The sequence below is a fragment of the Equus quagga genome, chromosome 2, assembly GCF_021613505.1.
Source record: "Equus quagga isolate Etosha38 chromosome 2, UCLA_HA_Equagga_1.0, whole genome shotgun sequence".
Taxonomy (NCBI): Eukaryota; Metazoa; Chordata; class Mammalia; order Perissodactyla; family Equidae; genus Equus; species Equus quagga.
The window spans coordinates 46,683,020-46,695,633 of record NC_060268.1 but is presented as its reverse complement, the minus strand read 5'-3'; the positions used below and the strand labels follow the sequence as shown (position 1 = coordinate 46,695,633).

The following is a 12,614-nucleotide window of genomic DNA, read 5'->3' as shown; positions in this document are numbered from 1 at the left end:
TCTTTGAGCACCAACTTTTATCCAAACGTTGCTGTTACTTTTTTCTTTTCATTTAAAAATGTAATTTTAAAAATATTTTGTTTTTCTAGATGGGATCCACTAGATCTAAGAACTCATGTTCTTTCCATTTATCAAACAGCAACTGTGTGCCAGGCATTGGGTAATCACTTCCACACTCGATATTTCACCTACTCCCTTCCAGCCACCCTATGAAGGAGCTGCCAACACATGAGGAAACTGAGGGAGGGTAAGCCTTTTGCCCAAGATCACACATCTAGGACGGGGCTCTTTTGATGGTTCCATGGAAACCCATCCAACTTTTTTCAACTAAAGTCCGTGAGTTTGGTGGTCCAGACAACGTTTTCTGAGAACACAAAGTGGAGCTGGACGGGCACTCTGTGAAGCCCCTGCCTTCACTAAAGGAGGCAGCCCTCAGGGAGCCGAGAGGCCAAACTCACTTGTGCCACCACCCCGTTCAGGCTGGGAGCAGGTCTGGACATCAGACGGCCCTGATTTCAAGGCTCAGCTCCCCCACTTCCTGGACCTGAGACCACAGGAAAGTTACCTGCTCTCTCTGAGACTCCACTGCCACCTCGATAAAACAAGGATAACAATATATATAGGTTGAATTATATGAAATTGCCAACTTTCAACCATTTTTGACCTCCGAAAAAGCATTTCCAAATAGTCCAACCTAAAGTCTTCACTGAGTCACTGTACAGATTCAACAAGTGCACACAGGAAACAATAAAAGGCACTTTTTAGGAAACTTTCTCTTCCAGACTTCATTTCGCTAAGGTCAGTAAAGTTAGTTTGCATTCTCTGCGCACACTTCGCACGCAGCGAAGACAGCCTGAGGTTATATAAGTGTTGGAGCTGACAATTCAGGGAGACAGACAATAAGACTATGTGGATAATCAAGAATCAACAACAAAGGATCTCCTGAGGCCTTACTGCTCCTGTATTTTCCCCCTAATTTAGTCTCTTAATTAATAAATTTACAAATACCTTTTTTTTTTAGAAAGTGGAAGGCGGCGGGGGAGGGGGTATGGAGGAAGTTTAGCACTCTGTATTAAAAACAAAGAAAAGGTTTTAAAGTCACTTCTTGCTTCTCGAGGGGCGGGTGCGGTGGCCGGGCTCCGTCCTGGCAGGGCGGGTCCTGCCCTCGATGCCAGCGAGGGCTCCGAGCCCTCGGAACCGGCCCCGCCGCCCTGCCCCAACCCGCCGCGCCCACGCCGGGGAAGAACCGCCAGAGCGCGCGCTGTCTGCAGCCTGGTGTTTACCTCCTCGCCAGGTGCCAGGCCCTGCCCTTGGCCCCTCACAGGCATTATCTGATTGACTTCCCACCCAACACTGCGCACAAAAGGGGACTGTCATTTTCTCCACTTTCCAAGTGAGGAAACAGACACCGAGAGGTTGAGTCACTCGCCCAAGGTCTCCGAGCGCTGGAGTGGGACTCGAACCCCGGCAGCCCCAGGCCTCCCACTGGGAGCGTCTCCTTTTCCTACTTAGGTGCGGGCGCTTTTTCGCCTCCTCCAAACTTGGCCGCACGCAAGGGAAGAGGCCTCGCCGCCCCGCACGACCTCGCCGCGCTCAGCAAGTTCAAGGCTGCGGGGGGCGGGCGCGGGGCGCGGGGCGGCGGAGCGGCGCCGCCTCCCGGGATTTAACCCCAGTCTGGAGTCCGCGGGGCGCGGGACGCTCCCGCTCCTCCCAGCTCGCGCCTCCCCCTCCTCCCAGCCGTCTCCCGGCGCGCCCCACCCTCCGCCCCGCGCTCGCCTCGAGCGCAGGCACCGGCCGGCGGGCGCGGGGAGCAGGGAGCGGGGCGCGGGCGGCGCTCGCCTCTGCGGAGCCGCCCCCTGGCCGCCGCCGCGCACTGCCCAGCCCTAGCCGCCCGTGCTGCCTCCCCGGCCGTCCGCACCGAGAGCGCCGCGGCAGCTCCAGCCCGGACGCCGGCCCGAGCGCCCCGCAGACGGGCGGGCGGCCGTGGACGCGCGGCCAGCAGCCCGCAGCATGGATTCGGATTCCGGCGAGCAGAGCGAGGGCGAGCCCGTGACCGCCTCAGGTACCGAGGGGCCGCGGCCACCCGGCGGGGAGGGCTGGGGCCCGAGGAGGGGAGGCCGGGGCAGGAAACCGCGAGTATTTCTCGGCGCTGCCGGGCGGGAGGCCGATCCCCAGCAGTGCGATCCCTTCCAGGCCGGGACTGGGGACTGCTCCGCGCCGGGAGTTTGCTCTGGGGCTTTCTCCCCCGTGGCACTTGGGCGCGCGGGAGGGAGAAGAGGTGCATCTGCGGAGGGCTCCCAGCGCCGCCGGGCTCCTGCTGCGGGTCGGGTGGCCCGGGCCGGGTGGGGGCGGGGAAGGGTTCGGGAGATGCGCGTCCTGTAGTCTGCTGCAGCGAGGGTTGCAACACGTCTGCCCTTTGAAATAACTTTCCGAGCGCCAGCCTAGTCCTCGAACCCGAGGCGCCCGGGATGCTGCGGAACAGGTGACCCCGTCCGAGGGCGTGACAGGGGACTCTGGGAAGGAAAGACCCCGCGGGTGGACGAGCAGGGGTCAAAGCTCAGGTCGTGGCTGCGGGTCCCAAGCCAGCTAGACGAGCCTGTGCAGAAGCGTTCGCCCTTCGCCGCCCGGGCAGACGGAGGAGGTCCCCGCGGAGGGGTCCCGAACGCAGGCGCGGGGGCGCGCGGGAGCCGGGCTTCGCCTGGAAGAGGCGCCGCCGGCTTCTCGCAATCGATAGTTATCGAAGCGATGGGTGGAGGCTTACTTAGGAAAAATGAACGTCCTCCCCCGCCTCTCCCTGATACTGAGCAACAGGAGGAAGCCACCCACAGCCTTGGGTCGACTTACCTCCGGGCTCTGCCCACCTCCACCGGCCCGCTCCGCCTGCCGCCCACGGGTCCACGCACCGGAGACCCGCTCGCCCTCCTGCCGGCCCCGTGCGGCCCTGGAAGCTAGTCCTGGCCGGCAGACCTGTGACCTGAGAGCTGGGACCCTCCTGGTACAGACTGGAGGTCCCGGACTAGTCTCCATTCTTTGCAATGTCAGACCAGAGTCTTGAGTGTGGAGACCAACGGACAGGAGGCACCATCAGCCGTGGCGTGGGTGTAGGAAAGGCAGGCTCAGGAACCAGGCAGGACAGCGCCAGGCTCTGTGCCAAGGGCCTACATATATTATTCCCCTTCATCCTTACAGCTCCCACCAGGTGGCTGTCTCCATTTTACAGAGGTTCAGAGAGGCTAACTGGCTTGCCCACGTCTCACAGCCAGGGAGTAGCCGAGGGCAGAGTGACTCCCTTTCCACTGCATCATACGCCTCAGCCCCTCACAGGGAGGCTGTGGTCAACACCTTGGGATGGGTGGGAAGGAAAGGTGGCATCGCCAAGATGCGTGTGTATGAGGATTCCTATGTGTGTGCAAGAGCCACCTGCTTTGTGTAGGTGTTTGTGGATATAATTAATAAACATGAGCGCCTTGCCTACCTGTATGTTTCTGTGACTATGAAGCACCAAGATTTTGTTTCACAGTTGGCTTGTGGATCTCCTCGCATCATTTAAAAGTTCCATTGGTGTTTGTGTGTATCTAAGTATATCTCCAGAGCTCAAACGGAGGAGGGACATTGACACTGACCCTTTACTCTCTCAGAATCCCAGGAACTAACATACTCTCCCTGCCCCCACCCTCAGATTCATGCGGGTTGATGGAGAGGGGGAGGAGGACACTGAGGTTTAAAAAAAGCCAGGACGAGGAGGGGAGAAACTCTCCAAGAAGATATGGTACTTGGGTGGAAGGGGAGGGAAGGGGTTCTTAAGGGCCTTGTGGCTTCTCCCCGAGCCTGCCCAGCATGGAGTATCGGCCATAGGGCTCATGTCCGTTTGTGTCGAAAGGCCTCTGCAGAACTAACAGCAAACATTACCCCTGAGAGCACATAGGCCTGATGAAGAACAAGGCAGCCCGCTATCTGATCTGTCACCATTCGTTTGCACCTTACAGTTTCCTACAGTCATTTCTTCTTCTTCGTGTTCTTGAATCTCACAAGTTGAACATTTATTTGAATGTCACAAGCCATTCTGCTAAATGACATTCAGTCTCACTCATTTTCAGTCTGAAAGTATTCTTCATGACCAAGCTTCAAAACTAGATGCTAATTTATCACCTTGCTGTGGCTGCTTCCTGTCCAATGGAAACCTTTGTTTCAGCTTCAGATACCTGCTAGATAACAGGTATGTTATCCATAGAGGTTGACCTTTGTCCCTATAAAGAAGGTGGCATGCATCTGTGGACCTGTATCTGTGCAAGCTGGATGGGTTTGTAACTGAGAAGGACAGCAGAGTGAGCGGGGTCTCTTGGAGTATCCATGTGTGTGTCTGTGTGTACCTACTTCATAGGGGGTTGAGATGGAAGGGCTGCGTCCCCTCGATGCCCTTCCCTTCCTGAACTTGTGAAAAAGCCCTGCCATCAGGAGGACCTTATTAAGGTCGAGAGCCTGGACTCGGATCAGAAAGACCTGGGTTCCACTCTGCACCTGATGGGCCTGTTACTTAACCTCTCTGATCCTCGGTTTCCCCATCTGTAAAATGGGGATGACAGTCATACCACAAGGGGGGTGTGAGGATTAAATAAAGTGACACATGAAAAGTGTCCCTGGTAATCGTTCGTAAAAGGTAGCTGCTATTTTGATTATCACCTGATTGGATTATTGGTTGTAAGTATCCTGCTAAATAATGTACCCCAGTGCTTTGTAAGATATAAATTGCTAGGCACGTGTAAAACAATTCATATTGTTGTCATTATAATCACATTAATTTAATTGCCTGAGGAGATTTGCTTTGAACTTTCTCCTTTCCACTCTCTCATTCTCTCTCTGGTATGTGTGTGTGCGTTTGCATGTGTGTTTGTTTGGGGGAGGTTATTTTTACCTTACCTCTTCTCATCCTCATCATCTTCCAGCTCACGGTATGCACATGGGGACATTCAAACCCACTGTTTTCACCGCCTTTTGCTCCCGCTCCAGGGAAAGTTGTGAAAAGCAGAGAACGCCTGACCCAGTCTACCTGCTAACCTGGAGACTGGTCACTTTCATGGCACTTCTAGTAGATGAAGAGAGAGTAACCCCACCACCCCACCCCCCGCAGCAAACCTTTTCCCTTCAGGGTAACAGGAGGTACAGGAGGGACTCCCCATTCTCCTTTCCATTTTTGCCCATTTCAGTCACGCTCCTGGTCACAAATTGACAAAGGAGTGAGGAAATCTCCGAGGACCACCTGCTCCTTTACTGTGCTCCTTTCAAGAGACTTTCCCAAAGGTCCCTGAGTGCCCGCTGTGCACTCAGTTCCCTGCATAGGAGGGCGAAGGAGGGCACGAGGTTTGTCTCTGTCTGCGTTGTCTGTTTTTCAGGAAGCACAGGATGATGCTTCTGTGTCGTTCTGCTGCCTGCAGCTCTCCTCTGCCTTTCTGTCGTTTTATGGTTCTTTCTATGATTAGGAAAGAGGCAGGGTTTGTGGAACACTGGATTCTTTCCAGAGACCCAACTTGGCAGTCTCTCCTTTGGCAAACCCACCATCCCTCAGAAATCCCAGAGTTTGGTGTGTTAACTCAGCAGTGACTGAGAGTCTTTCCCAAGAAGCAACAAGCGAGTAAACATTAGCGGTGTCAACTTTTTTCCTTTTCTGGCTTGTAAGACCGAGATAGTCTACCAGCTGAAGGCAGATAAGCTCCTTCACCCACAGCTTGATGGTCCAGGGCAGTCAAGATGGTGGCGTGTCCTTGCGGCTGAGTAGGAACAGCAGAAAAGCATTTCCATGTGATGGAGTCAGGATGTGGGAGGGGAACTTCAAGACAATAGAAGAAGTGGGAAAACAGCAGGCCCCTAACTTTACCTTCTTGTCCTTCCCATCCCCTAGGTCCTAAGCTTGGTCTGTGTCAACAGAGTGGCCAGGAGTGGGTAGGATTAAATAGGTGGCCAAGAGGAGGAAAGGCATTCTAGAAGACAGACAACCATGTAAGCAAAGGCTCAAATAAACAGAGAGGTGACTGGCATGGAGGGCATTACTAGGAAGTACTGGGAAGTAAAACCAGATGAGTATAGGGAGGGCCAATTATAAGAGGATCTTAACTTGGTCCTGATGCTGCCTTAGGAGCCCCCTTAGGCTGATTGTTGAGCACAGATGTGACGATGGAGAGCTGGGTTTTCAGAAGCCACATCTGGCAGACATGAAGTGCAGGCATTGCCTAGGCTTGGAGCCTCCGATACCAGGGTGTGGCCACAATATCGAAGCAGGTGGTAGCACTAAGGCGGGCAGAAGAGGAAGGATGCAAATGCCATTTCAGAGAAACAAACAACAGAAGTTGGTAACAGATTGTACAAAAGCAGTGGAAGGAGAGGGAGAGTGGAAGGAGACTGGCGTTTTGAGTTGGGCTGAGGGCAGGGGGAATACTGGCTCCCCCACCGACTAATGCTTCCCAGCCCCTCTTTCCATCAGGCACTTAGCAGTGATGTTTTGCTTAAAGGCACTTTTAGAAAGTAAATCACGCCAGGGCATTGGTTTCGCGGGATTATGAGGTTCTGGAGTTTCTTGATTCTCATTGTTAGATTCCTTGTGGAGGCTATTTAGTGACCTTGTCAACTGACAGATTGACAATTGATGGACCGGACAACCGAGGGCAGGGACCGCCTGGGGATGATGTACCACTTGGCTATTAGTCATAGTCCCATGTCTTGTTCCTGTTGGTGGACATCTGCAGGGGCCTCTGCCTCATCCGCACTGGGCTGTTGCCACTTTGAGGGTCAGGACCTTGTCTTGTGCTTTCATGTTCCAGAGATTTTATGGACATAATACATGAATAAGCATCTTGAGGAGCCTCCTGAGAACTCTGCGCTAAAAGGCCAGAGAGGCAGCCAGAAACCTGTCCTATAATGTGGAACTGCCAAGGCTTTCCTTCAGTGTTTTGTTTTGCTTCAGTGTTTTAAGATTTCTTGTACTGTCTGGGAGTCTGTGTTGGGAAGTATGGGGAAGGTGAAGAGAGATAAGGACACCATCCATCCTGTCCTCCAGGGCTTGAGATCAGATGGGAAGATAGGCGCATATACCAAAGGCCACAGCCTAAGCCAAGGCGTGAAGACTCCTCACCCCCTTGCTCTCGGATTACCTACCAGTCACATTTCTGTTTATGTGTTCTCTCTTGACACCAGCCTGTTATCATTGTGTTCTTTATCATTATTACTGTACATGTCTCATCTCTTGTACTGGACTGTTAGCTCCCTAAGGGCTAACCTGTATTGCCTCCCACCAGCACCACTCATTGTGCCCGAAACACAGTAGTAGGTTGCTAGCTGGCTGGCTGGATGCATGGATAAATGGACGTAGGGATGATGCTGTAGGCTGCTTTCCCAGGAAACAGACTCTGAGATGGAGGTTAGCATGCAGCGAGTTTATTTAGGACTGCTCTTGGGGTCAGTACCTGGGGAAGAGAAAGGGAGGAGAGGGATGCTGGACTGGGCAGAGTGAGAAGCTGAGCTGCAATGCAGACCCAACAATAGCCTCGAGCTCTGGAGCTGGAATAGCCCTTCAGAACTGTCTGAGTTGGGGTGAGGGTCCTGGCCTTTATATCCCCTGATACACCCTGATATATAATGATCAATCATTAGATGCAAGCCATCCCAAGGGATGGGGTATGACCTTGGGTGAAGCTCTTCCCTTCAGCTGAGGGCTGTGTGCAGGCAGCATTCCCTGCAGCTAGTGGAGTGCTTGGTCCTTCATTCCTGAAGGGGAACCTGGGCAGTACATCGCAGCATCCACCACAGGTGGCCTCCAAAATTCTTCAGGCATGTTTCATTAGAGATGGCAGCCCTGTCTCCGGGCAGTGTTCAGAGGATAGTTGTCGAGCTGTAAACTTTGTCTAGACCTCATCAGGACAGTGTAAATTGCCCGATGAAATTAGCCATTCTAGACCTCATAGTTCTTCACCCAGCTATTCAATCCATACAATCTAGTAGATATTGGCTGACTATTTGTTTTGTGTTCAGAGTTGTGCGGGGTGCTATGGTAACACACAGAAATGGAGTTCGATGTGGCCCTGCCCTCAAGAGGCTTGCAGCCATGTTAGGGAGGAAAAACACCCACCCAGAACTGAATCTGCAAGACTGGGCGGTGTCAGCAATAAATAGAGTAGGATTTGGAACATGGGACATCGTGGTTTGGAGTTCTGGTGGCAAGGCTTCACGGAGGAGATGGAGCATAGCCTTGAAGAAGTGAAGGATTTAGATGAGGGAGAAGAAAGAGCCAAGGGGAAGAGAGAAGGTGGGCAAGGCCAGGAGCCTGTGATGGGTCTGGCCTTGCCCGGTGGGAGCCCCCTTACAGGGCTAATGGGAGAAGCGGGCTGTCATACACAGAATGTAAAACTGGGTGTTACGGTGGTGGTTGTAGCCAACATGTAAGTTTCTGGAGATGGAGAGAGAATGTATATGAGTATGTAAATATAAAGCTCTCTTTCCTATGTGATTTTCTTTGAAAACATGGCACCTGCTTTTTTATTTGTCAGCAAAACCAAATTCTAGTCACACTTTCCATTAGCACTTTTCTCTAACTGGTTCATTTTCTTCCAGTTACCATCGGCTCCCATTTGGATTTACATGTAAATCTCTATAAAGACACTATATACATAATTTTGTTTTGTTTTTCAGTCACTTGGCTTCAAGTTCTTTATGTAAAATGCCTATGTAGGTGGGTGTTTGGGCTGTATTCTCTACAAGTATATAAATATAGGATAGAGAAGAAGAATTTAAAAAATAAGCTTCCTGTAACAACCAAATGCAAGAAAACTTATGAGGAGAGTGAATACCCTTTTCCCCCACATATATTAAGGTATGCCAAAAAAAACCATTTTTTTTTATACATCAGCAATGCTCTTTTTAGGCAACTGCATGGCACGAACTCTGAGGCTGCTTTAGAGCAATCTTCATGTTCATATTGGGTTTCCTAAACATCATTGCCTGGGAATAAATTTGAGCCTGTTCATGGAAAATCTACTAGTGTGCAGACTATAAAAATGGACGGCTTGGCGGCACGGAAAGTGCTAGACACACCCTAATAGAAACCAGTATTTTGTAACGCAGTTCTCCAGGAAAAAAAAATGAGACACTTTGGTGGTGTCCAAATATTGGTTTAAACTGTTGAAAAACCACAGGAGCATTCCCTAGCCTCTAGGTTCTCTTCTCAAAAGGAAAATGTGCTTTCTGTGAAAGTGTCCATGCCCTGAAAGGAAGCATTTTGGTGAAACGTATGGAGCCTCCTCGTTGATATTTTTCTGGTAGAGGAGTACAATTTCATGTGCAGGAGGTAATTCTGTAAAGGGCTTCGCTGGCGAGCACGCACGTCCTGCCTTCCTGATTTGGGGCCTGTGGGTTACGCTGGGCAGGTGAACAGATATTTCGGCATAGAATATGGGACGGAGGTGGTGGGGGCCATCTGCAAGGCGGGCCTCTGCAGTAGCTCTGTCCTGCCACGTTGGCTTCTAGTTCCTTGGCTTCCTTGGGACAACATGGAGAAAGTCAGGGAGAGATGATTGGGGTTGGGGTTCCAGGGTAAGAGAAAGTAAGGTTTAAGAGGTTGTGGCAAATATCAGACAAGACGAGAAACTGCGAGGATGGTCTTTGCCAGCCAGAGTCCAGCCCCAGAGGGTTAGTACTGAATGTAAAATGATAGTGATGTTCTTAATTTTTACTTATTTATTTTATATTAATTAAGCACATACAGTGTATTTGGGATGGGGTTGACTGTTTCTATGGTGTTTAACCCTATTCCAGCCTCTGGGCTAGGTACTCTAAATAGCCCCATTTTAGAGACCAAAAAACTGAGGCACAGAGAAGTTAAGTAACTTGCTCAGGGATGTGCAGCTTGTCAACGGATATGGATGTGAAACCAGTCTATCTCCAAAAACTCTGCTCTTGCACCAGGTAGGCTATGTAGTTAGGTCAATGGATGCCACCACCTATCCTTTGCATCCCCCACCAGCTCCCATGGGATCCAGATCCCTGACCACTAGGTTCCTTCATTAGGCTCCTTTTGTTAGGTTAGAACATGACGTCTCCAGAAGGCCTTGTTTTAAGCCGCAGACGTTACCTGCATTCGCCCAATAACACATGGGCAAGGATGGGATGGCCTGGGTTCTAGAACAGGGGCTGGCGAGGACTGATTTGGGAGGGACGATGGGGAGAGCGGCACAAAGCTGCTGCCAGGAAAAGAAGGTCCCAGAAGGACTCTGCAGCCACGTGCATCTCCAGGGTCATGGGGGGCTGGCGGTTAGTGAAGGTGACAAACACTGAGAAGAGAGAAGGGCTGAAAAGCTGAATCAAGAGAGGTGCCGAAGACGAACATCTCTTCATCCCAGTGTGCTTAAGCTGGGTGCTAAGCCGTCTTTTTCCACTCCAGCATTTAGCGTCATTTCAGATATAGAATCCCCAGGACATGGTGACTAGCTGGATTCGAGGGTGAGAGAAAACTCAAAAATGAGACGGTAGCCCAGTGATGAGAACTTGAGATTCGGAGCTAGACGACTCAGGTTTGGGTTTCCAGCGCTGTCTCTTACTTAGTGCCTTTTAGTAACGATATTTCCTGACCAAAGGAATGCAAGCTCATGGTGGAATATGTGAAAACAGGACAAAGAGGAAAATTAGATTGAGCCCTAAGAATAGACATGCTTTTCCAAAGGAAGGAGGGTAGTCCAAAAGCAACCCTGAAAAGATGCAAGAGAGCTTTATTAGGGGGCAGGGGGCATATAGAGAACAAGCGTCCCCCTTCTGAAATGGAGACAGTCTAGCTACACTGCCAGGCGGTGTCAGAACCAGAACTGGAAGCCAGATCCTCTGCAAAACGTACGTAATTTAAGAAAAAGGATCAGTTATTCTGGGTGTTGGGGTATCAAAAGGACGCCTGCTCTTTCCTTCCTTCCGACACCTTCCACTGTGTCCTTGCCGCTGCCTCCCCTCCCCTCCGTTTCCTCTCCTGAGGTTTCTCCCTCCCTGGCCCATCTGCCCAGAGGTCAGCCCCACAGGCCTGAACCAGGCCCACTCCTCCTTTTCAGTCGGGAGAGCCCTCCATGAGCCCTCAGAAGGTTTTTACATTTTTTTTAATACCTGAGAGGTAGGTCTTACAGATGCCCATGAGCATCGCAGAGGGTAGTTTACTTTGAGTTTAATAGCTCCCAGCTTTGGGAATAAATTTAATGGCCTCTAGTTCTCCAATTATGTTTTATCTTTGTTTAGATCACTCTCTTATTTTTGTGAGGAAACAGGGAAATGTATTCATCTGTGTTAGCCTCTCTACCCTTAGGATTTAACCTCATAAATCAGTGATTCAGTCTCAGTCAAACAAGGCGTGCAGAGCTAGGTTAATACAGAGCAGTACATAATGCGAGATATATGTGCATTTGCTTGACTCTCTTTCCTTGTGACTTCTCTGATGGTATATAGTCCTGGTTTCCCTGCACCCTTCCTCCATTGCTCCTCCTGCAGCCTTTGTTAATACCTCTTTCCTCCCTGCGTCTCCTAAGGCTGAGCCCTTGCCCTTGTTCTTTTCTGACAACACACCTTCATTTGGAAAAGCCCATCTATTCTTCCAGCAGGAAGCTAAAGAAAGCCAAAGCTGTGGGCTACCCGGTCCTCTCTCCCGAAGAAGAAAACTGCCTTCCAGAGGCCTGCGGGCCTCTCCTCCTCAGTGTCCAGGAGACACCTCAAGTCACCACCGCCACACCCAGGCTGTTACCTTTCCTCCCCTTTTCCCAACTCCTCTGGTGGACTCAACAGCCACCAAATCATTCCAAGTTAAACCACCATGAAGTTGTAACAGTGAAATATCCTACACGCAGGATCTCATAGCAAAACCAGGACATGGATACTGCAGGTGTTATTTTCTCAGTGTACAGATGAAGAAACAGACTCAGAGAGATTAGATAACCCCAAACCACAAAGTAAGTGGCAGATTTTCACTATTTAAAACTGCCTGGAGGGGAACAGAAATAAACCTAAAAATCCCACCTAAACAAACTATTTAAATAGGCAGTCAAATATTTATTGAATGATTAAATACATAATGAAATTTCCACACAGTGGAATCTTACTCAACTGTTAAGAAGAATGAATTTGAAGAACATATAATGATGTAGGGAAATGTTTGCATTATAATGTGTAAAGAAAGCCTAATAATCTATGATCCCAATTATATACATGTATGTGCACACATATGTGTATGTATTTATATGCACACATACATGCACACACCCCAGACACATATACATACAACCCTTTTTATTTATTTATTTGTTTTTAGGATTGGCAGCTGAGCTAACAACTGTTGCCAGTCTTTTTTTTTTTCCTGGTTTTTCTCCCCAAATCACCCAGTACATGGTTGTATATTCTAGTTGTAGGTCCTTCTAGTTGTGGCATGTGGGATGCCACCTCAGCATGGCCTGATGAGCAGTGCCATGTCCACACCCAGGATCCAAACCAGTGAAACCCTGGGCCGCTGAAGTGGAGCACGCGAACTTAACCACTCGGCCACAGAGCCGGCCCCCACAACCTTTGTTATAGATAGAAGGGGAAGAAATCCCCTCACATTCACACAC

General features: G+C 50.5%; 1 protein-coding gene across 1 annotated transcript in view; it reads left to right on the top strand.

Annotated features, from left to right (window-relative positions):
- Nucleotides 1–1,398: 1,398 nt before the first annotated feature.
- TNFAIP8L3 (TNF alpha induced protein 8 like 3) overlaps nt 1,399–12,614 on the top strand; it is a 37,183-nt gene continuing 25,967 nt past the window's right edge. Inside the window, exon 1 of the mRNA XM_046655369.1 lies at nt 1,399–2,062. Coding sequence (XP_046511325.1) covers nt 2,011–2,062 — 52 coding nt within the window. The 5' untranslated portion in view covers nt 1,399–2,010. The remainder of the gene's footprint in view (nt 2,063–12,614) is intronic.